The following is a 25,712-nucleotide window of genomic DNA, read 5'->3' as shown; positions in this document are numbered from 1 at the left end:
CATGGGTTGAGGTATTGCCAATTTATCGACTTGGAGTTGCCATACAACTTTTAAAGTATCGCAGCGCATTACGGTCCTTGCAAGTTCAAATTTGCCGCGCAAAGCCCATCACTTATCTTTTGAGCACCATCAACTTATCGACGCAGCGTTGCCACTTCTGCACACAAATGTTATTTAATTCATTTTAATGCAAAAAGTAAATAGCAAAACAAGAAAGTAAATTATTTAATTAGTACATTCTTGCACAAATTCAAATATATATCAACACCATGTGTAAATAGTGTAATTTGGCTACAGCCAGTGTTGAGCTACGAACCAAAGTGTGGGTGCCCGAATTTTGATTTTTTGTTGTTGCTCACAGTTGACAATTTAAATTTCAAATAGGCGCCAATTTATAAATTAAATTATTATCAATTTTTGCCAACAATAGCGGCAATTAGCTCAATTTATGTAAGTATGCGTGTTTAAGTGCCTTAAAAAAGCAGATATCGATAGAAATGCCAACAGCTGATGTTGAAGAAAACTATATGGTGTACTAGGACAAGCTGCTGTTGCTGCTGCTTCAGCGAAGAAGATGGCCTTAAATTACAATTGAGCAACTGTTATGAGCAGAAAATAATAATGAGAATAGGTGGTATATTGCTCGTTCTTTCGGATGTGCGCAGAATGTGCGACCATTAAATTGCCGAGAATTATGCGTAACTATAGTTCTCCGACGACTTGCCGATTGTACTAAAGTAATCAACGCTTGTCGCTGAGTAGCGTTCGTAAATCAGCCAGAATACGTTCAGCACGCCGTCAAGCCGGTTGTCGTGTTCGGGGATTTGTGAAGTGCGTAAAAAAGCAACACGTGCGCTGTCTGTGTTTGCGACAGACAGAACGAATTGCCAGCTGAACGTGCAATCTTAGCAAACTGAAACTTGAGTTAAGTTTAGAGTGAATCAAATAACAACAGGTAAACAAAAGCTGTACATGATAATTGCATTATTAACTGGGCAGCACATTTGTCAATTATGTTATGTTACACTGCTGCGTGCGTGCGCTTGTGTGTGTGTGTGCTTGCGTGTACTCTTATGCGTTTGTGTGTGTGCGTAGCTGATTGTGTGAGAACCGGTCTGCAGATCGAATAAGAATCAATGCATTGCTTTCCAATTGGAAATGGTTAGGAACAACAGTTGCTTGAAAAGAAGATGCGTGCAATCGGAATTGAAATATTCAAATTGAGATCGTATAGTGAGTGCCGAAGACTATTTACTATGTATAGTATATAATGTAGATATGTATATACTGCATAGTTTCTGTTATTTTAAAGTCCGTCTCTCATAGTAATAACCAATTGTTGCTAACTTATCTCGATCGGAAAATACACTATTTCATATCTTTTCCACTATATACATACATATGTGTGTGTGTGTGTTGTGTGTGTGTTGTGCATGTGTTTTGTATTCCTGCACGGCAAATGCATTTATGATAAGCGCGCCATGTGGTTAAAAACAAAGAGAGCGAGAGGAACCATTCCAACTGTAAAGTGTAGGGCATAGGGTATAGGGAATAACACTTTGCAGTGACAATATGCCAAATGTGATAACATCAAACAATCAATCATGAATGCTCTCAAATTAATATTAATTGTAATTGGAATAGTACTATAGGCAAGATCTAGCTGTTAAATATATTTAACGGTCATATTCAAAAATAAAAGTCAAAGCACACGACCTTTAGTTTTCCATCTGACTGAACTATAATATCACAGCATATTTCAGCCGGCAACTCGAAGCAAAATTCGGGTATTTATAAAATCTAAATTAAATAGAATAAAACAAAAAAAAAAAGTAAAAAATAAGTTATTATAAATTAACTTAAGGCAAACATATTTTTAAAGATTTTATTTTAGAATATAATAGTAAATAAATAGTAAAAATAAAATACATATAATAAAAGTAACAAAAAGCAATCCCATTGCTTATTGAGACTTCGACTTGATGCCTTCGTTTCAGTTTCAATTGCATCTTAGATAAACATTTAATTTTTGAATATTTTGAATAAAGGCTAGCCGCGTCAGCTCAATTTTTGCTTGGGCACTAACAGATATTATATTTCACTGCATGATAAGAAGAGTTTCCCACTGACTCAAGATAGCGAGATAGAAGCATAAATAAATAAATTTATTAATGGCGAAATGTGAATCCTACTGGGACAGAGAAATGAATGGAAAGAGAGAGAGAGAAAGAGAGAGGAGGGGGGCTAGACAGACACAGGCAAAAAAAGTGAACGAGAGGAAAATATAAAGACAGACAAAGAGAGAGGAAGATAGAGACAACAAAGAGAGAGAGAGAAAGAGAGAGGTAGAGTGAGAGAGGTAGAGAGAGAGAGAGGTAGAGAAAAAGTGAGAGAGAGAGGTAAAGACAGAGAGAGAGGTAGAGACAGAGAGAGAGGTAGAGAGAGAGAGAGAGAGAGAGGTAGAGTGAGAGAGAGAGAGAGAGAGGACACGTAGAGAAAGGTAGAGAGAGAGAGAGAGAGAAAGCAAGAGATAAACGTAATCTGAATATTAATAATAATTTCTGGTATTCGATTTCACTCAGCTGCAAAATGTCCCCACCGGATTGTTATCTCGAGCTGGAGGATGGAACCGTGATGCCGGGGTGCGCATTTGGGGCCAAGGGCACAGCCACAAGCGGCGAGGTGGTCTTCCAAACGGGCATGGTGGGCTACACGGAGGCCCTGACGGATCGCTCGTATAGTGCACAGATTCTGGTGTTGACCTATCCGCTGATTGGCAACTACGGTGTGCCGGATGCCGGGCAGCTGGACGAGTTTGGACTGCCGGAGCACTTTGAGTGGCTCCAGGGCGCCGTGCAAGTGGCTGGCCTGGTGGTGGGCGAGATCTGTGAAACGCCCTCGCATTGGCGCTCCAAGCGCACGCTCTCCCAGTGGCTGGCGGATCATCGGGTGCCCGGCATCAGCGGCATCGATACCCGTTGCCTGACCAAGAAACTGCGCGAGCAGGGCAGCATGCTGGGACGTATTGTCTACAAGGAGCCGGCCAAGCAGGCGAAAGTCCCGTTCGAGGACCCCAACGAGCGCAACTTGGCAAAGGAGTGCTCCGTTAAGCAGATCCAACTGTATAAATCGCCGCAGGGCTCAAGTGGGCCAAGGATCGCCATCATGGACTGCGGCCTGAAGCTGAACCAGATACGCTGCCTGCTGCAGCGCGGCGCCTCTGTGCAGCTGTTGCCGTGGAGCGCGCAGCTGAAGGAGGAGGAGTACGACGCCCTCTTCCTCTCCAATGGACCCGGCGATCCGGCCAGCTGCAGGCAGATTGTCGAGCAGGTGCAGCGCGTTCTGCAGGCTGGCACAAAGCCCATCTTCGGCATCTGCCTGGGCCATCAGCTGCTGGCCTCGGCCATCGGCTGCACCACCTACAAGATGAAGTACGGCAACCGTGGCCACAATCTGCCCTGTCTGCATCGGGCCAGCGGTCGCTGTCTGCTCACGTCCCAGAATCACGGCTATGCCGTCGACCTGGCCAAGCTGCCCGGCGACTGGGAGGAGCTGTTCGTCAATGCCAACGACGGCACCAACGAGGGCATAGTGCATCGCAGCAAGCCCTACTTCTCGGTACAGTTCCACCCGGAGCACCACGGCGGTCCGCAGGACACCGAGTTCCTGTTCGACGTCTTCCTCGATGCCATACGAGAGCCGCAGAAGAGCGTGCCCGAGCTGATCGCATCCAGACTGAGCGTGATACGACCCGAGCCGCAGCCCCGTCCGCGCAAGGTGCTCATCCTGGGCTCCGGCGGACTGTCCATTGGCCAGGCCGGTGAATTCGACTACTCCGGCTCGCAGGCCATCAAGGCGATGCGCGAATCCAACATCCAGACGGTGCTCATCAACCCGAACATTGCCACAGTGCAGACCTCCAAGGGCATGGCGGACAAGTGCTACTTCCTGCCCCTGACGCCCGACTATGTGGAGCAGGTGATCAAATCGGAGCGGCCCAACGGCGTCCTGCTCACCTTCGGCGGCCAGACGGCCCTCAATTGCGGCGTCGAGCTGGAGCGTGCGGGCGTCTTTGCCAAATACAATGTTCGCATTCTGGGCACGCCCATACAGTCAATCATTGAGACGGAGGACCGCAAGCTGTTCGCCCAGCGGGTCAATGAGATTGGGGAGCGTGTGGCGCCCTCCGAGGCGGTCTATACCGTGGCCGAGGCCCTCGAGGCAGCCGGCCGCCTGGGCTATCCGGTGATGGCACGCGCTGCCTTCTCATTGGGCGGCCTGGGCTCCGGCTTTGCCAACAACGAGAACGAACTGAGGACACTGGCCCAGCAGGCCCTGGCCCACTCCACTCAGCTGATCGTGGACAAGTCGCTCAAGGGCTGGAAGGAGGTGGAGTACGAGGTGGTCCGCGATGCCTACGACAATTGCATCACCGTCTGCAACATGGAGAACTTTGATCCACTGGGCATACACACCGGCGAGAGCATTGTGGTGGCTCCCTCGCAGACCCTGTCCGACCGCGAGTACCAGATGCTGCGCAGCACCGCCCTGAAGGTCATCCGGCACTTTGGGGTCGTCGGCGAGTGCAACATTCAGTACGCTCTCTGCCCCCACTCGGAGCAGTACTACATCATCGAGGTAAACGCTCGACTGTCGAGGAGCTCGGCGCTCGCCAGCAAGGCGACGGGCTACCCCCTGGCCTATGTCGCCGCCAAGCTGTCGCTGGGCGAGCCGCTGCCCGAGATTCGCAACTCGGTGACGGGCAATACGACGGCCTGCTTTGAGCCGAGTCTCGACTATTGTGTGGTGAAGATACCGCGCTGGGATCTGGCCAAGTTCATGCGCGTGAGCAAGCACATCGGCAGCTCGATGAAGAGCGTCGGCGAGGTGATGGCCATTGGGCGCAGTTTCGAGGAGGCCATCCAGAAGGCGCTGCGCATGGTCGACGGCGATGTTCAGGGCTTCGATCCCTATCTGGCGGCCGTCGACAAGGACCAACTGTCGGAGCCAACGGATCGTCGGCCCTTTGTCCTGGCCGCCGCTCTGCGTGCCGGCATGTCCATCGAGGAGCTGCACGATCTGACGAAAATCGATCGTTGGTTCCTCCACAAGCTGCAAAACATCATCAAGTTCTACGGCCAGCTGGAGTCCGCCGGCAGCCAGCTGACGCCGTCCCTGCTGCTGAGTGCGAAGCGCCTGGGCTTCGCCGACAAGCAAATAGCCATGGCCACCAAGAGTACCGAGCTGGCCGTGCGCCAGCAGCGGCACGAGCACAACATCCGACCCTTTGTCAAGCAGATCGATACGGTGGCTGGCGAGTGGCCGGCGAGCACGAATTATCTCTACAACACGTACAATGCATCGGAGCACGACGTTCTCTTTCCCGGCGGGCACACCATCGTCGTCGGATCGGGCGTCTATCGCATCGGCTCCTCGGTGGAGTTCGACTGGTGTGCCGTGGGCTGTCTGCGGGAGCTGCGCAACCTGAAGAAGTCGACGATCATGATCAACTATAATCCGGAAACGGTGTCCACCGACTATGACATGTGCGATCGTCTGTACTTTGAGGAGATCAGCTTTGAGGTCGTCATGGATATCTATGAAATGGAGCGCTCGGATGGCATCATCCTCTCCATGGGCGGCCAGCTGCCCAACAATATTGCCATGGACTTGCATCGGCAGCAGGCCAAGGTCCTGGGCACGTCGCCGGAGTCGATCGACTGTGCCGAGAATCGCTTCAAGTTCTCGCGCATGCTGGATCGCAAGGGCATCCTGCAGCCACTGTGGAAGGAGCTGACCAATCTCCAGTCGGCCGTCGAGTTCTGCCAGGAGGTGGGCTACCCCTGCCTGGTGCGTCCGTCGTATGTGCTCTCCGGCGCTGCTATGAATGTGGCGTATTCGGATCAGGATTTGGATACGTATCTGAATGCAGCCTCCGAGGTCAGTCGCGAGCATCCGGTGGTCATCTCCAAGTTCATCACCGAAGCCAAGGAAATCGATGTGGACGCCGTTGCGGCCGATGGCCAAATCCTGTGCATGGCCGTCTCGGAGCATGTGGAGAACGCTGGCGTTCATTCGGGCGATGCGACGCTGGTCACACCGCCGCAAGATCTGAACGCAGAGACCCTGGAGGCCATCAAACGCATCACGCGCGATCTGGCCAGCGTGCTGGACGTGACGGGACCCTTCAACATGCAGCTAATCGCCAAGAACAATGAGCTCAAGGTCATCGAGTGCAATGTCCGAGTCTCACGCTCCTTCCCCTTCGTCTCCAAGACGCTCGATCATGACTTTGTGGCAACGGCCACGCGCGCCATTGTCGGCATGGAGGTGGAGCCCATCGATGTGCTCCACGGCGTGGGCAAGGTGGGCGTCAAGGTGCCCCAGTTCAGCTTCTCGCGTCTCGCTGGCGCCGACGTCCAGCTGGGCGTCGAAATGGCCTCAACGGGCGAGGTGGCCTGCTTTGGGGACAACCGCTACGAGGCCTATCTGAAGGCCATGATGTCCACGGGCTTCCAGATACCCAAGAATGCGATTCTGCTCTCCATTGGCAGCTTCAAGGTGCGTCGAATGAATATATGTATATAGGCCTTATATATATGTATTATATATTTTAAATATTCCTGTTCTCACAGCACAAAATGGAGCTGCTTTCCTCCATTCGGGAACTGGCCAAGATGGGCTACAAGCTGTACGCCTCGATGGGCACCGGCGACTTCTATGCGGAGCATGGCGTTGATGTGAGTATGGCTGAAATGAATTTATATCTTAACGGCTTTATATATCAGTTGCTGTAGCTTGAGTTGATCTAGACTTTCAGTTGACTCGAATTACCCTATAATCTCAGTTCACCACTAACAAAATTCAGGACTTTTTACCATAGACTAGAAACTAATTTCGCATATATCGCTTTAACAACTTCCATTGCCATTTTGTTATAAAGTCTTAGTCACACACCTAAGAGTTTTCTAGGTGTCTGCTTAAATGGCGAAAAAAAGCTTCTGTAAATCGACAAAGTACTCAAACTGCATTGAGTGAAATTAATTGCGCAGCTAAATAAGTTGGAGTGAACAAGAAAGACTAAGCTTGCATCCAGCGAGAGCGTGTGAGCGAGAGAGGACATTAAAGCTCATACGTTACGCAGAGAACAGTTACGTTGGTCTTAATGTAAACTAACAGCTCTTTTCGGCGTTCTCATACAAAGATCAACGTGCGTAATTTGAGCTTAACAGATCCGTATTATGTTATAAAACCTATCACTGTTAACTTAACATACCCTTTTGCTAATGAAATTGCGGCCTCTTCGTCCATTTCTTATGACTCTCTGAGTACTTTGATAGATCAGTGCTCAGTTAACATACCACTGTTAACTTAACAGACACCATTTCGCATTCATTATTTGCCTACTGTTAGTGAAGAAAGAATGAGAGGCGGGTACTCCCTCTTATTATTTACACGTATTTCAATGTAAGAAAACAAAAACTGATTTCCTTTTTATGTACAGACCTTAAGGCATAGATAATATAATACAGAGTTAGTTAAACAGGAGATATGCCGTGGGCCTTTATCGGGGCAGAAGCTAATCGGCCATGCCTGAAGGCCATTGTTGACTGATTGTCTGAGCGGATTTATGGCTATTTGCTAATTGAAGGCGCTCTTCACCTTTTGTGTGTTGCGTTTGAGCAGATCGCGGAACTCGTCGCGCTTCGATTCCGGCGCCAGTGTTTGCATTAGCTGCTCCGTCTTGGAGCTTAGCGTCTGCAGTGCGCCGGCATCCAGTTGGAGTCGCTGGAACAGCGAACCGAGCAGCACGTTGTTCTCCTTGGCTGATTCTGGCTGTGGCTGTTGCTGTGGCGGGGCTTCTTCAACTGTCTCTGCCTCCACAATAATGTCGTCCTCCTGCTCAGCTGGGGGCGGGGGTTGAGGCGCACGTCGTGCGGCTGGCGGCGTGGGCGGCTGCAGTGGCGTCAACTCGCCCGTGTGCATCTGCACCACATGCTCCACGAACTTGAGCGACTTGCGGCGCATGGGGCTGGAGTTGCCACTGACTCGGGGAGTGCTCTGATTGCTATGCACCATGGCCCGCTCCATGTTGCTGGCCGCCTGGCACAGTGCGTCCGTGTAGTGGTGGGCGTATTGGGAGCAGCCCAGCTGCTGGTAGAGCCGGCACAGGCGCTGCGCCTGCTCCAGGTAGAGCTGGGCATGCTGTGCATTCCGGAACTCCGTTGCCTTGGCCAGCATGGCCAGCATATGGTCGAGCAGCAGCTCCAGCAGATTGGTGCAGCGCAAGATTTCGATGCCATCATTCAGCTGCGGCGCTGTGGTCCCTGGGCCGGCTGTCGATGCACTGCTGGATGTGTGCGATGCCTGCGATGCTCGCGGCAGGAGCAGCGGCAGATCCAGCGTGATGGACTCAACGGAGCTGCGTCGCTGCTCCGCGGCCATCTTCAGCTGCTGGGCGCGCAGCATTTGGGTCTTGCGGCGCAGCTTGCCGCGCGTTCGCTCCTGATGCTGATGCAGTCCGAGCAAGCCCTGGGCGTCATGCAGCTCCTGCTCCTGATGCTGTTGCTGCTCTTGCTCCATTGGCTGCTCAACGATGGGTAGGGGATTCCTCGAGAACTTCGCCCAGCTGCGCAGCTGCACATAGTCGTGCGTCACTAGATTCTCGAGCAGGCGCTCATAGTTGAGCTTAGGATAAAAATTGTCGGCGTGCTGGAGATTGCGCAACGCCTGGAGCACATGCATCAGCGGCTGCTCGGCAATGCCCGCCATGATGGTGCGCAGCTCCATCAGCGCATCCTCGGGCACGTGCTCGAACAGGTTGCGTCGCTGGATGAAATAGTCGCTCAGCTGCTTCTTGGCCAGGCAGTCGGCGAAGGTGCGCACGAAGCGCACCAGCTTCTCGCCGAGAAACTCCTCGGGCCACTCGTTGCTGTGGCGCTCGCACTGCCAAAAGAGATGCGTGCGCAGCTGCTCCACGATGTGGCCCATCGCCTGGCACTTCTCGTTGACGAAGGTGCGCACCAGCACCTTCATGAGAAGCAGCACCTTCAGCTGCATGCGCGTCAGCTGCCGCTCCAGGAACTGCTCCGCCTGGGGGAAGACAATGCGCCATTCCAGCTCGCGGAAGGGATTGCGCGCCCGCTTCGGCGTATAGCCCACGGGCACCACATGGAAGCCAAAGGACTGGATGCGCTTGCGCATCACCGCCGTTGGCCACTGGAAGCGATCGCCCGTATGCAGATTGGTCAGCTGGGGGCGGGCGCGCAGGTTGAACTCGAAGGCGCAGTCCGGCCAGCTGTGGGGCACGTGAATAGCTGGGACCAGCTCCTCGGTGGCGGTGTAGATGCTGCAGCCCCGGTAGCTGCTCGCCGACAGCTGCGCCTGGCTGATGCCCAGCTCCTGCGCCAGCTGCTGGCGCAACAGTTCGCCAAAATAGTTCATGAACTGCTGGGAGCTCAGATAGCATTGCTGGAGAAGATCGCGGCGTCGCTGCTGCTCCATTTTGCACTGGCGGAGCACTTGCACCGTCTCGTAGCCGGAGCGGCAGCTCTGCTCTGGAGTGTGCTCCTCGTCGCTGGCACTTCCATTGCTCTCCTCGTCGTCCTCGTCGTCGTCGTCGACCTCATCGTCGCTCTGCTCCAGCCACGCTGGCAGGCAGCTGGCGAGCCGTCGTATGCAGGACTCTGGCAGCACATTGCGCTGCAGTGGCTCACGCATCAGCTTCAGCTCATCCATGGAACGCTGCGTATTCAGGCGCGCTATATACACATGGTCGTAGTCGCCCTCGCACCAGCTGCCGCGGCCCGCGCTTGAGCCCGCCCTGGAGCCCATCCTAGATCCCATCCTCGAGCCCGATCCGGTGCCCGCTCCGGCGGCCGTGCTGTAGCCGGAGCTGCCATCTGTGTAAACAGCCTCGATGTCGATGTCGCCCTCATCGCTGCTAGGACTGCTCGGGCTGCTGCTCAAACGGCGCTGCATTGGCATCGGCTCCCGCAGCTTCAGCCGCACATAGCCCAGCCAACGGCTCTGCTCCAGCTGCTGCACGTACTGCGACCGGCAGGGCGTTGTGTTGTAGTAGTCCGTCTCCAGCAGCACTTTGCACAGCGCAGCTATCGAGTCGTAGTTGGCATCATTCGGTCGGGCAATGTCCACATTCTCGAACACCACATAGGTCAGGGTCCTTTGCAACGGCTGCGCCTTGACATGGGACTTGCCGCTACCAGCCTGCTGCCTGTATGGGCCATCTCTGTGTAGAAGAAAGGAGAGTCACTTGGGCTAGGCTGGTGGGATGGGGTTGAAATTGAAAGAAATTTACGGATGATGGGGTAGAGGTCGACAGAAGTGGACAGAAAGACCAAAGAGAAGTAAGGGAAACGAGAGATTGGACAATGGAATAAGGAAGATAACAAGAGAGGTGGAGTGAGAGTCGAAGAGAAAATGTGAGTCAGAGAGAGATATCTACAGAGATAGATCTACAGAGGTAGGTATAAAGTCCAAAAAAAGTTAGGGTAGAGAGAGACAGTTCAAAGAATGAATGATGACAAAGAGAGACAGAGAGAGGAAGAGAGAGAAAACGTAGAAGGGAAATCAGAGGCAGAGATAAGAAGAGGTTGAGAAAGGAAAGGAAGAACAGAGAAAGAAAGCGACGATACAAAAGAAGCAATACGAAAGAAGAGAGAAAGCCTAAGCGGAAGTGGGATAGAAGAGAAAAACTGAAATACATGTACGAATATGTGGACAGAGGAAAGAAGAGCCAGTAGAAGGAAGAGACCGAAGGTATGGAAAAACCAAAACAAGGAGCAAGGAAGAGAAAGAAATAGACAGTTGGGATAGACTGATGGATAGATTGAACAAGAAAGCAACAGAGGAAACAGGCACAGACCGAGAGAGAAAGAGAAGAGAAGAGGAACAACAAAGTAAGAGAGAGAATATTCTAGAAGGAAACTTCGTGGTCAAAGCAGATCTTAGAGCTGACTCTGACTATTCTCAGTTGAGCTCGATGAAGGATATAAATGAGTGAATGGAATACCTCTAGGCAATCCACGAGAATCTAGAGCTTCCGCTGAGTATTCCTTAACTTACATGGGCTTGAAGAGCAGCCGCTTGGCCACGGCCGCATCGATGGCGCTGGCGTGCAGCAGACTGTGCTCGGTGAGGGTCTGGGCGCAGGCGCGCTGCTTGGCTAGGAGCTGCTCATCGATGGCGGCCAGCTCGTGCTCGAAGTGGCCAAAGAACTGGATGCAGAGCAGCAGCTGGTTCAGCACAAAGGTGTGCAGCTGCCGCTCCAGCTGATACTGCGTCTTCTGCTCGATGATGCGCTGGTGCTCCTCGCGCTGCTGCTCCAGCGTGCGGGCATAGAGGGCGCTGACGCACTCCGTGGCGCTGCTGCCGTTGCTGCCCCCAAGCAGACGCAGCTGCGGCGCCAAATTGTGGCTGCCCCGCATGCTGCCGCCGCTGTTGCTGTTGGTGTTGCTGCCACGCAGACTCCGCCGCAAACTGTTGCCATTTGCCGTACCCGTTGCCGTTGACTTAGCCTTCGCCTTTGCCTTGGACTGATGGCGACGCTTGCGCGCATTGCGCTTCTGCAGCTTGGCCAGCTGCTTCTGACGCTTCTCCTCCTGGCGGCGGCGCTGCTGCAGTCGCGGCGGCGCCTCGGCCGCCTGCAGCTGCTGCAGCGGATTGGGCAGCGTTTCGCTGTCCCGCGTCTTGGACCAGTTGCAGCCCATGAATCGTGTCTAATCGAGGAGAGAGTTCTTCAAGCAGCGCTTCGATTGCAACTGTCACTTCTTCCTAGCTGATATCGATCTAAACTGATCAAATTCCATTTTCCTGCCAATGCCAGTGTCGTCGTTGTCGTTGTAGTTGTCGTTGTCGTTGATGGTTGCCCAGATAAGATCGTCAGCGACGCATCAAATCCAATAACAACAATCAAACGAATTGCAATCGGGTTTCCTCGATCCCTCAATACTCGTTCAGCAGTCTTCTCAAGACTCTGCTCTCTATTATTTCCACTCCTCTTTCTTATTGCATTCCTCGTTGTCCTCTTGTCCGCTAGTTCTTATTCCTTGTCCCTTCCATATTCTCTCGTTGATTTACTTCATCTAACTTCAGATTTCCCACGTGAAAAGTAAACAGTTGTCCATTCATCTTTGTATTCTATTTTATAACTTATCTCTTTTCGCATCTTACATCTCTTATCTTATTTCATCTCTCTCTCTCTCTCTCTCTCTCTCTCTCTCTCTCTCTCTCTCGTGTCAGTGCATTACGCTTTTTTATCGCTTACCTCTTTTCGCTTACATGCAAATCCTGTCTATCCTCTCTTTTCTCGCCTCTCCCTTCTCTCTCCTCACCTCTGTCATTTTTCTTTTCTTTTGTAACTTATCCTTGCTTCTCTCATCTTACACATCTTTTCTCACTTCTCTCGCTCGTATTAGTTCTCGATTTTGATTGGCCAACATCTAGCATATTATTCTCTGCGCAAAGCCAATATGCCCGTTTCGCACATCCCATTGGCGAGCATAACAACAACAACAACCAATCGGCGATAAGTGTTGTTTCTTCCTACGCTTCCGGCCAGTCAAGTGGAGGCATTGTTATCGCACTTTCTGTCATGTAAACACGGCAATGGCTACAGAAGACGCATAGAGCCGGCGCGCACAGTGGAGCAAGACCAAGCTGAATGTGCGGAAACTAAGCTTTCAAGACATATAAATATAAATATCTTGACTAGATTCACTTGCTGAATAACTGAACTCAGCGCTCAGACTCAATTTAATATAACTATAATTTCGTATACCTACTGCATTTATAATTTTAGACTCGATGCTTCTAGAGATCCAGAGATCTTGGTTAGCGATCAGGCAAACTACTTTCCACAAGTTATGTCCACTATACATCTATATATGTATAGTGGATTATCTAGTTAGTAATCCCACAAAAACAAATCATAAATCACCATATTTAATTCGCCTGTCAAGCATCATCGATGATGAAATGAATATTTTCCAAAGAAATTTGAATATATTTGTTTCTTATAATCATTTTCTCTAAGTCTCGTGCTATACTTGCCGAGACTAATGGACTATATAATAATGCGATTAGAATCTAATCCAGAAACATGCATTAGAATACATAAATATTAAGTGATCTACAATCTTGTATAGTAATTGCTTTGGGAAAATGGATAAAAATTCAAGTTTGCAGCAATTAACGATTGCACGACTTAGATAATTGTTATCGATAATGTTACCTAACTGTTCGGGTATTTCTAATTTTGCGACTGTGGAATCCCCGCTTTTTTGTTTCATGATATCAAAGTGCTCTTTCTTGCTCTTCTATATGCTTTCTTTCACTTTGTTTCTCCACTGAGTTATCGATAACAATTAACTCGGATTTGGGCCTCGTTGCTAGCCTGGTTATACTGTGCACATGTAGCTTACAATGTTTTGCTGTTATTGTCGTATTTTTTATTGGCATTATTGTCAAAATACAAGTGCATTATTATGTAGCTCCATAAAGATCCAATATCTTTATATGCCCTAGGCAAACAATTGGCCAGCTAATGGCAAATGGCAAATAGCGCTGCATGACGTGGCCTTGATCTATGAGCTGTGAGCCAGTCCTAAATTGCGATATTCTTGGTTCCTTTTGCAGGTGGAGTCTGTACAGTGGACATTCGATAAGACAACACCCGATGACATCAACGGCGAGCTGCGCCACTTGGCCGAGTTTTTGGCCACCAAACAGTTCGATTTGGTTATCAATTTGCCAATGCGTGGTGGCGGTATACGCAGGTGAGTCCAAGCAAGGTCGGGATAAAGGATATGAATAGAAGATGTACCCATAAATGATATATAGATAATACATACATATAACATGAATCCAGATGATCCATATTTATATGTGTTCTCTTATTCAACTCACCTTATGTTGTTAACGCCCTTCTATGCGATTTTCATGAGCACTACTCTATATAAAGTAATATTTTGATGATCGATTCATGATATAAACATGATAAATATACATGTCTATATCATATCTTATAGCATATCTATATGTACATATACTTTCATTCATACAACTCACCTTATGTTATTATCGCCTTTCTATGCGATTTTCATGAGACTAACTGTACACAGTTGATTAATTAGACTTTAATTTGTATTTAGGGTCTCATCATTCATGACCCATGGCTATCGGACACGTCGCTTGGCCGTCGACTATTCCATACCCCTGGTAACGGACGTAAAGTGCACCAAGCTGCTGGTGGAATCGATGCGCGTGACGGGTCGCAATCCGCTCATGAAGACCCACACCGACTGCATGACATCGCGTCGCATCATTAAGCTGCCTGGCTTCATAGATGTCCATGTGCATCTGCGAGAGCCGGGCGCCACGCACAAGGAGGACTTTGCCAGCGGCACGGCCGCCGCCTTGGCTGGGGGCGTCACCATGGTCTGCGCCATGCCCAATACGAATCCCTCGATTGTGGATCGCGAGACCTTCAATCAGTTCCGCGAGCTGGCGCGCGCCGGCGCCCGCTGTGACTATGCGCTATATGTGGGCGCCTCCGATACCAACTGGGAGAATGTCTGGGAGCTGGCCAGCCAGGCGTGCGGGCTGAAGATGTATCTGAACGACACGTTCGGCACCCTGCGGCTCAGCGACATGGCCGCCTGGCAGCGCCATCTGTCGCGCTGGCCCAAGCGGGCGCCCATCGTGTGCCACGCGGAGCGGCAGAGCATGGCGGCTGTCATTCTGCTGGCCCACCTGCTGGAGCGGCCGGTGCACATTTGCCATGTGGCCCGCAAGGAGGAGATCCAGTTGATACGCGCCGCCAAGGAGAAGGGTCTGCGCGTCACCTGTGAGGTGTGTCCGCATCATCTGTTCCTTAGCACACGCGATGTGGAGCGCCTGGGCGTGGGCATGGCCGAGGTGCGACCGCTGCTCTGCTCGCCCGAGGATCAGGAAGCGCTGTGGGAGCACATGGAATACATCGATGTGTTTGCCACAGATCATGCGCCGCACACGCTGGCCGAGAAGCAATCGGAGCGACCGCCGCCCGGCTTCCCCGGCCTGGAGACCATATTGCCCATGCTGCTGAAGGCCGTGCGCGAGGGCCGGCTCACACTGGAGGATATCAAGCGCAAGTTCCATCGCAATCCGCGCAACATATTCAATCTGCCCGAGCAGCCGCAGACCTATGTGGAGATCGACCTGGACGAGGAGTGGACCATTAACAACGCCGAGCTGAAGACAAAAGCGCAGTGGACACCCTTCAATGGCACCAAGGTCACGGGTCGCGTGCATCGCGTCGTGCTGCGCGGCGAGGTGGCCTACATTGATGGCCAGGTGCTCGTCCAGCCTGGCTTTGGACAGAATGTGCGCGCCAAGATGCCGCTGCCGCAAAAGTTGGAAATGGAGGGCAGCGAGCTGCCCAGCGATATGGATGCCAACGACACCTTCACCCGTCTCCTGACCGAAGGAACCAGCACCGCTGCCCCGCGTGCCTCGGCCGTGCATTTCGTGGATGAGGCCAACGTGAGCACATCGCCGGCGGCGGGCAATTTCCTGCGTCCGGTGTCGCCATCGCCACGCCTGCGTCTCGACTCCAACACGGCACTGAAGGATTATCTGCAAAAGAGCTCGTCGTTGTCGGAGCCGAATCCCGTGGCGCACTGCTTGGTTGGCAAGCACATCCTCTCCGTGGACATCTTTGATAAGGAGCGGCTCAACGATCTGTTCAATTTGGCGCAGCTGCTCAAGTCGCGCGTGACCAAGGATCGGCCCGTCGACGATTTGTTGCGTGGCAAAATCATGGCCAGCATCTTCTATGAGGTGAGCACGCGCACCCAGTGCAGCTTCAGTGCGGCCATGCAGCGCCTGGGCGGTCATGTCATCACCATGGATCAGGTCACCTCTTCGGTGAAAAAGGGCGAAACACTGGAGGACAGCATCAAGGTGATGGCCAGCTATGCAGATGTCATGGTCCTGCGTCATCCCGAGCCGGGCGCCGTCTCGGTAAGCGAATATTGTGGATATATATTAAATGTTGTGCTTAGCTAACTCGTAATCCTTCGTTGCCTGCCACAGCGTGCTGCATCGTTTTCGAGAAAGCCGCTGATCAATGCCGGCGATGGAGTCGGGGAGCATCCCACGCAAGCGCTGCTGGACGTATTCACCATCCGTGAGGAGATCGGCACAGTCAACGGCCTGACCATCACCATGGTCGGCGATCTGAAGAACGGACGCACCGTCCACTCATTGGCCCGCCTTCTCACCCTCTACAATGTCACGCTCCAGTATGTCGCTCCGTACGGCCTGGGCATGCCCGAGAGCATTATGCGTTATCTGCATCAGCAAGGCGTCAACCAAGTGACCTTCGACACCATTGAGCAGGCGCTGCCCACTACCGATGTGCTCTATATGACACGCATTCAGCGTGAGCGCTTCCAGAGCGAGGAGGAATACCAGCGAGTAAGTAAAAATAAATGAAGTTAACAAAGTTATCTGGGAATTGACGTAATTTATTTATTTATTTTTATGCAGTGCTGTGGCCACTTCATTGTAACGCCCAAGTTGATGACGCGGGCCAACAAGCGGACAATCGTGCTGCATCCGCTGCCTCGCGTCGATGAGATCAGCCGTGACTTCGACTCGGATCCGCGTGCCGCTTACTTCCGGCAGGCGGAGTACGGCATGTACATTCGCATGGCGCTGCTGGCGATGGTCGTCGGCTGTCGCAGCACGGCGCTTTGAACGAATTTAAATGAATATTTTTTCTATTTTTGTACTTTTTTTTTTTTTTTCATACATAAACACAAATTTTTGCTAATATTGTTGCGGTTTTCTTTTTTCTATTTTAATGGTAACGGACTAAATGGCTACAGTATCGGTTGTTGCCTCGGCTAGCTGTCGATAGTCTGGTTATCGATAGCATTTCTTGGCATTGCTCAACACACGCACAAAAAAGTGCGCCAAATTCGCAATGAATTCAAATAATCATGAAAAAAAAATGTGTATTCTATACTATAATTCGCTTAAAGTTATGTTTGGCTGTGGCGGCTTCGTTGGCGCCACCACGGCATCTCAGTCTCTTGTGTTCACAATCATCACGTGCTTTCCCAGCGCTATCACTGCGTCTAATAGCGCTGAACCACAATTGCTGTGGGCCATTGATTATCCTTGTCCTTGTCCTTGTCCTTGTCCTTGTCCTTAACATCGACGCTAAGGGTCAGTGTGCTCTCCGCAAAGGCGGCATTCAGATTGCCGGCCAACTGTTGCTGCGACCTCTCCACGCTGGTCATGGCCACGGCCAATGATTTGCTGGGATCTTGCTGCTGCAAGGCCTTCCTTTTGTGGCAACAGCTAAAAGACATTTCAGCTAACTGAATCTTCATATGGCTGATGATTTGTGGAAATAATCACTTACGTTTTACGCTTGCGACATGCCACCATCGAAACGAGCACGGCCAATATAATAATGGCTGCTAATAAGCCCGACAAACCTGCCACCATGGTCATCATGCCGTGCGGTTCCCCATCCGAGGTCACCTTAGTAACTACAACAGAGAGAGCGAGAACAAGAGCGAAAGAGAGCAGGAGAGAGAGAGAGAGAGAGAGAGAGAGAGAGAGGTTAGTGATCTAGTTTGTAGCAAATGCCTAGCTGTCTGGCAGTTTTTGGCCTGATTCATGATGCACATTCGACTCAGTGTTTCAGGGCCAAGTCGCTGTTGAACTTCAACTTGTTTATAATCGGTGATTGGCTCGCCGGCTGGCTAGTTGGCTGACTGGATAGAGAGTCGTTTTATTGTCGTTTGCCTATGCCCCCGTTTGGCAATGGCCGACGCCCACAACGACGCATTTCCGCCATTGGGACAGATTACTTTCTAAGCCGGAAGCTAGGCGCTTGGTCGCGCCGGGACACTCACTTGAATCTTCGACAACGAAACGTTTGCTGTTGGGCAACGCCGAGGCCTGCACATAGCTATTTGGCTCCATTCCAAATTGTTAGCTGAGGCGAACTGCTGGAAGAGAGCAAAAAACCAAATATAAATATAAATAAAAGGCCCTGAGATTATTAGCTGCATTAACCAACACATAACAGCAACACAACTGTTATTTATGTGGCTATCTCTTGTGCATTGTATATTAACCCAGTTGCAGCAACCGCTAGCCACGGTCACGCTCGACTCCATCCGATTGTTGGCCAATCTCTCGGAGACTACTCGCGCCCGCCCACTCCCGGCCAAGCCACGCCACGCCCAGCTGTAGCTTGTGCTAATTAATCGATCTACCCAACGTATTCGTTCATCTGGCCTTATCAACATGCTACAACAGCAACAATAACAACAACAGCAGTGACAAGATTTTCGGTTTCGGTTTCGTTTTTCAATTATAGTGGAGCTGCCGTTGCCGTTGTTGCCATTGTTGTTGTTGTTGCTGCTGCTGCTGCTGCTGCTGTTGTCGCTGTCCGTGATTTAGATGACATTAATTAATTAGATTTAATTGTTGAGTGCTTGTTCTCAAACAATTAAAAAAACGAAACGAAAATAAAAAGAATTTGAGAAAGTTTCGCGCCTGGCAGCACTAGTCAACAGCATACAGATCCCAAATGCCAGAGCAGTGTTAAGCAAGGCAATTAGTCTGATCTAACAGCTAGTAATGGAAACGCTGCATTTGCAATGCGTTTTAATGGAAACATGTTGCTTTACTATACTTTTTTTTTGTTTGCTTTTGTTTTTACTTTTGCTGTCTCAATGCCTATGCCAATATTTCCGTTACCTTTCAGGAGAGCTTTTCGAGTGCGTAGTGTGCTTTTTGCATGGCAATAATAAAGCTGCAATTGATTTATGGCTAATTAAAATGATCTCGTGAGCATGTTTAAGTACGAATTACCCAATCAAAGCGAGACAAGCTGCAATCAATTTCTAATTTGCATAGAAATGGCCAACTTATGTTAATGTTCCACACAATCTAACTATGTATGTATGTATATCTTTGCATGTACACACATACGTGCATATGTGTGTATGCATGCACGCGTGTGATTATGTATTGGTCTTTAATTTATTTCAAATAAATCGGACTTATTTGACACGTGAGTGATACGATTTGGCAATTAAATGGGCAACAACCAGTTTGGTCTGCAGCCACGTGCCGCCATTTTATGACCATTCGAAATAGATAGTGAATAATAAATATTCTGCGTGAAATGCGAAATTCATCAAAAATAAATACACACACATACATATGTATATATGCAAATACAGTGGTGTATGTAAGCATGTAAAAAATATATGTATGTATGCGAGTGGCTTCAAAAGTTGTCATTTCAACGATGTAAGCATGCCTACATAAATATGTATGTATGTACATATGTATTTCCCATTTATTTTTATTCATTCTTTGTAAAAACATTTAGTTTTATATGTACGCTTTTCTTCTTCTTTCTCATTTAATGATTCGCATATATACGCACATCTAGTGGATGCTTGTGGAATTTCTAAAATTTGCAACCAATATTGATACGGAAAGAGGAACTTTTCAGTAGAACATGCACAGAATGTTAACTGTTTACAGCTTTTGCTTTGTTCATCTGGGTGCGTTATTTCAATTTCTGTTTCAGTTTCTGCTTTTTTTTTTATGGCAAGTGCTTGATTTGCATTTCAATAAAAAAAAACTATCGAAATCGTTAAGTATTCTTAAATGGGACATAGATACACATGCATACATACAATTTATTGTTATTTAACGGATTAACATATCGACGTACACATGTAAATCCCAACTAAACACCCGAATCCGATTCCAATTGGAAATGGCAATTCGTTTGCCTGTTGCGCTGCAGCCAATTGGGAGGAACGCTGGGAAATGGACTGGGTCTGTGACTGGGAAGAGGTGGGATTGCATGACAACGGGCGAAATTACTGGAGAAATGCGAGTTCGAGTTTAATAGCAATACAAATTGACATTTTATTTCATTCTTTTGTGATTTGTGAAGCTTTATATACATATTTGTGTTCTTTATAGTTGAATTTATTTAATCAGCTGTTTGTTTGCAGCGATTTGCAAGTTAATTGCACAAATTAATAGTTATAAATAACAGAACGGGATTGGGAGTGGAAGTGGAAGTGGAAGCACAGTCACATGTCCGATATATATACATGTATATAGATACATATGTATAAATGTGTGTACATATACTAAGGCAACTCTCATAAATATGCTAAAATTAGTAAATTGGCAATTGCAGCTCGCACTCTTGGTTGATCAAATGATAGCTAATCCAATAAAAAGATGACAACCAAAACAAACCATATGAAATTTGTATACATATATTGTGAATGGAGCAGGCCAATAAATATATATGTATACACTCAATCTTTGGCATTATAAAAGCTGCTAATTTCCTTCAGAGTTTGACAAGGTTTCTTGATTCAAGATGCACGACTAACAAAATACAAAATAATCAAAAAAGAGAATTTCTTCTCAATTTGCTGATTTCCTAATCAGAATTTATATTTGCTTCATACTTCCTCTATATGATCCGTACATACATCTGTCTATCTGACTTGCAAAAATATATATATATATACATATGTATATATGTATATATTCTCGGCCTCGGCTATTCAACTACTTTCTACATAATTGCGAGATGTTTCAGACCGACGCACTTGAAAGAAGTACCGAGGTGTGCCCATAAAATGTTTCGATGTAACACTGAAATATTTTTATTCGAATTTTTAATACTTTTCAAAATTCTTATTTCAAGTAGAGCGCACTGAAGTCCTTTTAATTTGTTCACTAAATGTTTGCTTACATTTTCTTAAGGATATGTTTTTTATGGTTTCTTGTTTTTTTGCTTTTATGGTTCGTTGTATTTTTTTTTTTTTGGGATCTTTAAAAATGAAAACTGTGAACTGACGTCGACGACACTCAGCGTACGACTAATGCTGGCTACGTAAAGCCCAAACGTAACTTTCGATTGCGCCAAAAGCGAGCGACGGCGACGTCGCCGTTGGCTTCGACGACGACGTCGGCATCGGCATCGGCATCGGCTTCAACTTGAACGTAGACGTTGCAAGCAAACAAACGGTTGAATGGAATGGAAATGGGAATCGAAATTGGAATTATATTCGGAAGAGAAGGCACTCGTCGAGCTGCTCTGAATTGCTCCAAGTGCGAACTTAAACTTGACTCTCCAAACGATTTTGTTTAATGAGCTTAAATCGAATTAAACGCAATGAAACTGGAGCTGACGTTGCGACATGTGCGCGAGCATATGAAAGCGATGCGACAATTCAATGTCAAGCGAGAAGCGAGAAGCGAGCAGCGAGACGCAACAAGCGACAAGCGGAGAGTCTGCTCCACACATTCATTTATGTTCCAGCCAAGCGATCAGCCCTTGCGACTCAACATTACTCATACGAGATGCGGCCCGGGATGACGTCGGGTGTAACAAGAGTTTTCGATTTCCAGCCAACTGATAAGAGCGGCAGGTATTCAGACAGTACATGAATTGTATGTTAGCTGCTTGTTGCTCAGTTATTCCTGCATTGATTCAATATTCAATGATGCTTACCTGCCCAAACCCCTGTTCCGGATTCGTTGCTAATTTCCCCAACACTAAATTGCTAAGCAGCTGATTCACTTGGCCAGCTCAGCCGACTTGGCTAGCTGCTTTTGTAATGCAAATTTTCAATTGAGGCAGAAGAGTATTTTTAGCAATTCTTTTTACAATTTTAATTCGAGTTTAATTCTATCATAAACAGAATGTACTGACGATATATGAATAAGCTGTGCGACAAAATTTGACATTTAAAAACGTTTTAATTTAGTCACAAGCTAGTAACAGCCAGAAGTAGGCGTTGCCTATACCGTAAAGTGTATACATATACATATACATATACATACTTATGTATGTATTCCTATGGTGGTTCAACAGCCAAGTTCTTTTAGTCTTGACCTTCTGCATATCTGTTTATTCGTCCATCCGTACATACGTCCGTCCATCCCTCTTTCCTTCCGTCCGTCCATTCGTCCGTATCTTTTGCCTTCTGACTAACTACCCGTCCGTCTCTCTGTCCGTCCGTCTGTCCATTCGTTCGTCCTTCCGTCCGTCCATTCGTCCGTCTAGCTTTCCTTACGTCTGTGCATTTGTCCATCCGCCCTTTCGTCCGTCCATTCGCCCGTTTATCTATCCTTCCGTCTGTCCATCCGTCCGTCCATTCTTCCGTCTACCAGTCCGTCTATCCATTCGTTCGACTTATCTTTTTGCCTGTCTGTCTGTCTGTTTGCCTATTCATCCATTCGCCAGTTCGTCTGTCCGATCGTCCGTCCATCCATCCGTTCGTCTATGCGCACGAATATATCGATTTTAAAGATGTGAAGTTCGATAAGTCGGAAAAATGCTAGAAAAAAATTGTCAAATTATCAATAGTCTTTTCAAACCCTATAAAATTGATCAACATATAAAATAATACCTATTTTCAGTAGCTTACGCTTAGATATTATGTTCTAACATCTAAAATAGTTTAGTTATTTATTTGTTTCGAAATAAGTTGAGTTTAGTAGCAAGACAATTGGAAAACAGTTTTGTTTATACTTTACTTCAAGTCGCATTAGCAATAATATATCATAGATATAATGAGCTGTTGTTGTTGCTCCCGTAGTGCCGGGCACATTTATAGATAAACATCAAATGTTTACGGTTCCATTCGCTTGAACAATATTTTCCCTATTTCAAAGCAAAAGCAAAACAGCCAAAAGCAGAGCCAAACACAAAAGCAACAAAAGTCCAAAGGCAAAAACAAAAGCAAAAGCAGATGTCAATTAAATATTACATTCATTGCACTCTCTGATAGCTGTTTATTTATTTAGAATATTAGATAAGCATACTATGTACTTATAATATGTATTATATAAATATATCTACAGTATATATGTGCATATGTATATATGTAGACACGACTCGCTCACACGATTGACAGCGATTCTATTCAGGATGTTAAGTAATAGTTAGCTTATCCAGATGTCAATTAACATCTGCCATTTAGCTACTGCGTTCATCTCAGTTCCTGATAAAACAAAAGCGAAAATTCGAAACTGTAATAATAATTATTTTTAATGCTGTGTGAAAAGCTATTGAAACTGTGTTATTATTTTTATGGCTGTTCGAAAATCTAACTGTTACTTAATGTAATATAATTTGTTGTTTTCTATAATTCAGCTCGATCAGCGACGATTCTATATATATATATGTATATATATAGATATCGAAAACAAACAACATTCCTATATATACGAACAGGTATAAATAGATCTGTGACGTTGTTAATCAACGAAAATTTAGAACATTGTAGTCGACTGCCTAATACTCGCTTAAAAGCAAAAAACGACGCTTGAAATCTTTAAGGCCAAACTTTTTTATAGTTAACATAATCAATTATTGCTGCTACTGTAACAGTTCCTATTATTTCTAAAGAAAATGTGATATGAAGTTATCCAAAGTGAAATGAAATACCTCTGATTATACAGAAACCCAGATGGTTTATTATTCGTTCAATCGAGCTAACTCAGTTACTGATACTCAGACTTTACAAGAATTTCGGACGGACTCGAATCAATGTTAAAGTCCATGTTTGAATCTTATAGTCTCTTTTTCTCTCTTTACCCATCTCGTTCCCGTATTTTCTCTATTCATTTATCTGTCATCTTCATTTTTCTTCCCTCTATCTCCCCCTCTAATCTCTAATGATCTGCCGTTTCTTTCGCCGATATTCTTGTTTCGTTATATATGAGCGGGTATGTAAATTCTTTACACTCAGCATGGGAAATAGTAGAGAAAGTCGAGTTAGTCCAATTGTAATCTTAACGCGTAATACGCTCTATGGGCAAATCAGTTTTGCTCTGCTTGGGAAATTTTTTTGGAAAATTGCCTCTGCCACTTCAGAGAACGTATACATAACAAATACATATATATTGTATGTCTCTATATGTACACATGTGCCTGCATATATCAAGCTTGCCAAATACAAACCTTTGAATTGCGTTGTTTATGGGAATATATACATATATTTAAATACAGTTGATTATTGTCTTTTGGTTATGTCAAATGCCGTTTTTTATAACTTAATAGATGTATTTATTATGCAGGGGACAGGAATTCGTCACATTGTTTAAGCGAATCGCACTTGTAATTTTAATTGAACAAAATCTCTTCAATTGTTGTTTGCATGCGCAAAGTATTTCTCTGTTTCTTATTTATCTGTATCTTATTTATTTGAATAATAAAGCAGGAATTCACAAAATCTTTTTAAAACATGTATATTTTTCTTCTGAATACAGTATATAAAAACACATTGATTTCTGTCGGCATTTAAACACTCTCCGCCTCAACGGCATCGGCCTCAATGAGCGCACAGAAGTGTTCGTACTAAATATTTGTTTTTATTTTTGCTTCTCTTTTTTTTTTTTTTTGTTTTTGTATTTGTTTGTTGTTTTAATTTAGATTTGCTTTCTCAAAAGACATTTTCTAAGTATATAGTACACAAAACTTTTAAGAGACGCCACTCGGGAGAAGCCAAATAAAATAGTACAATGAATGTTTTAAGCTATTTATGTGTTTATATTATTTGTAATAAATCAGGCTGCTTATTTGTAATTTATTTGGGTTGATCATTATGCATTGCATTTGTTTAAATATTTATTTTTAATATATTTAAATTATTTATATTCATTTGATTTATTTTTGTATTATTTCATTCATTGAAATCTTCATTGGCCGTTAAATGTTATCGTTCATAGCGATAGCTGCCCATGATGGGCGTTCATTAATTGAAATTCAAATTAATCGATAAATGCGCTTCACTTCCGCATTGCTTCCAGCTAAAGCAGTGGCGCATGCGTTACAGCTGCACGTGCAAGAATCGTGACAGAATTGGCAATTCGTCAAATGCCATCACTAGATAACTGTGCAAGTCCACCAAACTGTGTAACTAAGAAAGCGTGCACATGCTAAGCTGTGTGTATGCGCACGTGTGTGCGTGAGGGTGCAACAACTGTTACAACATTCTGACACATCACAGATGCTTCGTTAGGCTACAGTTAGCTAACGTTGACGTCAACGGGAAGCTATTGTGACGCCAGCGCAGTAGCAGCAGGCAGCAGCAGTTGCATCGGCGACAATAATAATTGATTTTGATAACAGCCAAGTTAATTTTACCGTCAAACAGCTTACCTCTGCCCACAGCTCACACCCCTCACTCCGCACGTCCAGCGCCAGCCAAGCTGCTAAACATTTGCCCACTCCCACTAAATACAAATTGCCGTTGCGGCTGATAAATTACACTAATCGCTGTGCTACGACGCCAGCGGCGACGACAACATCGACATATGTACATGTATGTATGTATGCATGCCTCTATATGTATGTGTGTCTGTGTATAGCTGTATTTGTTTTTGCATTGTTTGCGTGTCTCGATAAATCTTCGCTTTCGGCTCCGTCTCTCCCTTTCTATCGCACGCCAAGCACGACTTGAAAGCTCGCTAAACAGGAAAGGAACACAAAGTGCCGTAAGTGCCGTTATTGAAATTCGACCGATTCTATGCATGCGCGCAAACACACAGAGCGAGAAACATTTTAAATTGATTTGTTTGCGACTGCAGAAGTTGATAAGTTGCTACTTGGCCTCGACTGTAATTTT

The 25,712-nt window shown here is 47.0% G+C and overlaps 3 protein-coding genes across 14 annotated transcripts; 1 reads left to right on the top strand and 2 right to left on the bottom strand.

Annotated features, from left to right (window-relative positions):
• Positions 1–522: 522 nt before the first annotated feature.
• On the top strand, positions 523–16,839 carry r (carbamoyl-phosphate synthetase 2, aspartate transcarbamylase, and dihydroorotase rudimentary). Its single transcript, XM_018014097.2, has 7 exons — positions 523–955; positions 2,583–6,561; positions 6,636–6,740; positions 13,657–13,796; positions 14,172–16,023; positions 16,096–16,479; positions 16,552–16,839. The coding sequence occupies exons 2-7, from the start codon at positions 2,590–2,592 to the stop codon at positions 16,759–16,761; spliced, it is 6,663 nt and encodes a 2,220-aa protein (XP_017869586.1). The 5' UTR covers positions 523–955; positions 2,583–2,589; the 3' UTR covers positions 16,762–16,839.
• LOC108618197 (uncharacterized) lies at positions 7,410–11,828 on the bottom strand. Its single transcript, XM_018014110.2, has 2 exons — positions 11,086–11,828; positions 7,410–10,249 (listed from the first exon to the last, which is right to left on the bottom strand). The coding sequence occupies exons 1-2, from the start codon at positions 11,727–11,729 to the stop codon at positions 7,642–7,644; spliced, it is 3,252 nt and encodes a 1,083-aa protein (XP_017869599.1). The 5' UTR covers positions 11,730–11,828; the 3' UTR covers positions 7,410–7,641.
• On the bottom strand, positions 16,838–25,348 carry LOC108618245 (uncharacterized). Of its 12 annotated transcripts, none has more exons than XM_089473125.1 (4): positions 25,247–25,348; positions 17,934–18,029; positions 17,435–17,564; positions 16,838–17,370 (listed from the first exon to the last, which is right to left on the bottom strand). In XM_089473125.1, the coding sequence occupies exons 2-4, from the start codon at positions 18,001–18,003 to the stop codon at positions 17,145–17,147; spliced, it is 426 nt and encodes a 141-aa protein (XP_089329251.1). In that variant the 5' UTR covers positions 18,004–18,029; positions 25,247–25,348; the 3' UTR covers positions 16,838–17,144. The 12 variants fall into 12 exon arrangements, with proteins under 12 accessions (XP_089329251.1, XP_089329254.1, XP_017869667.1 ...); XM_089473128.1 differs by having other exon boundaries at positions 17,934–18,026; XM_018014178.2 differs by lacking the exon at positions 25,247–25,348 and adding an exon at positions 24,047–24,188.
• Between the last annotated feature and the right edge of the window lie 364 nt (positions 25,349–25,712).

This window comes from Drosophila arizonae, chromosome X (genome assembly GCF_054131065.1).
Source record: "Drosophila arizonae isolate 15081-1271.41 chromosome X, UAZ_ARI_1.0, whole genome shotgun sequence".
NCBI classification, from domain to species: Eukaryota; Metazoa; Arthropoda; class Insecta; order Diptera; family Drosophilidae; genus Drosophila; species Drosophila arizonae.
This window is presented reverse-complemented; position numbering and strand designations above follow the sequence as displayed.

Bases quoted from the DNA above. Each gene is read 5' to 3' on its own strand.
- LOC108618245 (XM_089473125.1), bottom strand. From the start codon at position 18,003: ATGGAGCCAAATAGCTATGTGCAGGCCTCGGCGTTGCCCAACAGCAAA. The intron at 17,565-17,933 runs GTGAGTGTCCCG...TCTCTGTTGTAG, and splicing joins TTTCGTTGTCGAAGATTCAA to TTACTAAGGTGACCTCGGAT. The intron at 17,371-17,434 runs GTAAGTGATTAT...AATGTCTTTTAG, and splicing joins GCATGTCGCAAGCGTAAAAC to CTGTTGCCACAAAAGGAAGG.
- LOC108618197 (XM_018014110.2), bottom strand. From the start codon at position 11,729: ATGGGCTGCAACTGGTCCAAGACGCGGGACAGCGAAACGCTGCCCAAT. The intron at 10,250-11,085 runs GTAAGTTAAGGA...TCTTCTACACAG, and splicing joins CGGCTGCTCTTCAAGCCCAT to AGATGGCCCATACAGGCAGC.
- r (XM_018014097.2), top strand. From the start codon at position 2,590: ATGTCCCCACCGGATTGTTATCTCGAGCTGGAGGATGGAACCGTGATG. The intron at 6,562-6,635 runs GTGCGTCGAATG...CTGTTCTCACAG, and splicing joins TCTCCATTGGCAGCTTCAAG to CACAAAATGGAGCTGCTTTC. The intron at 16,480-16,551 runs GTAAGTAAAAAT...ATTTTTATGCAG, and splicing joins GCGAGGAGGAATACCAGCGA to TGCTGTGGCCACTTCATTGT.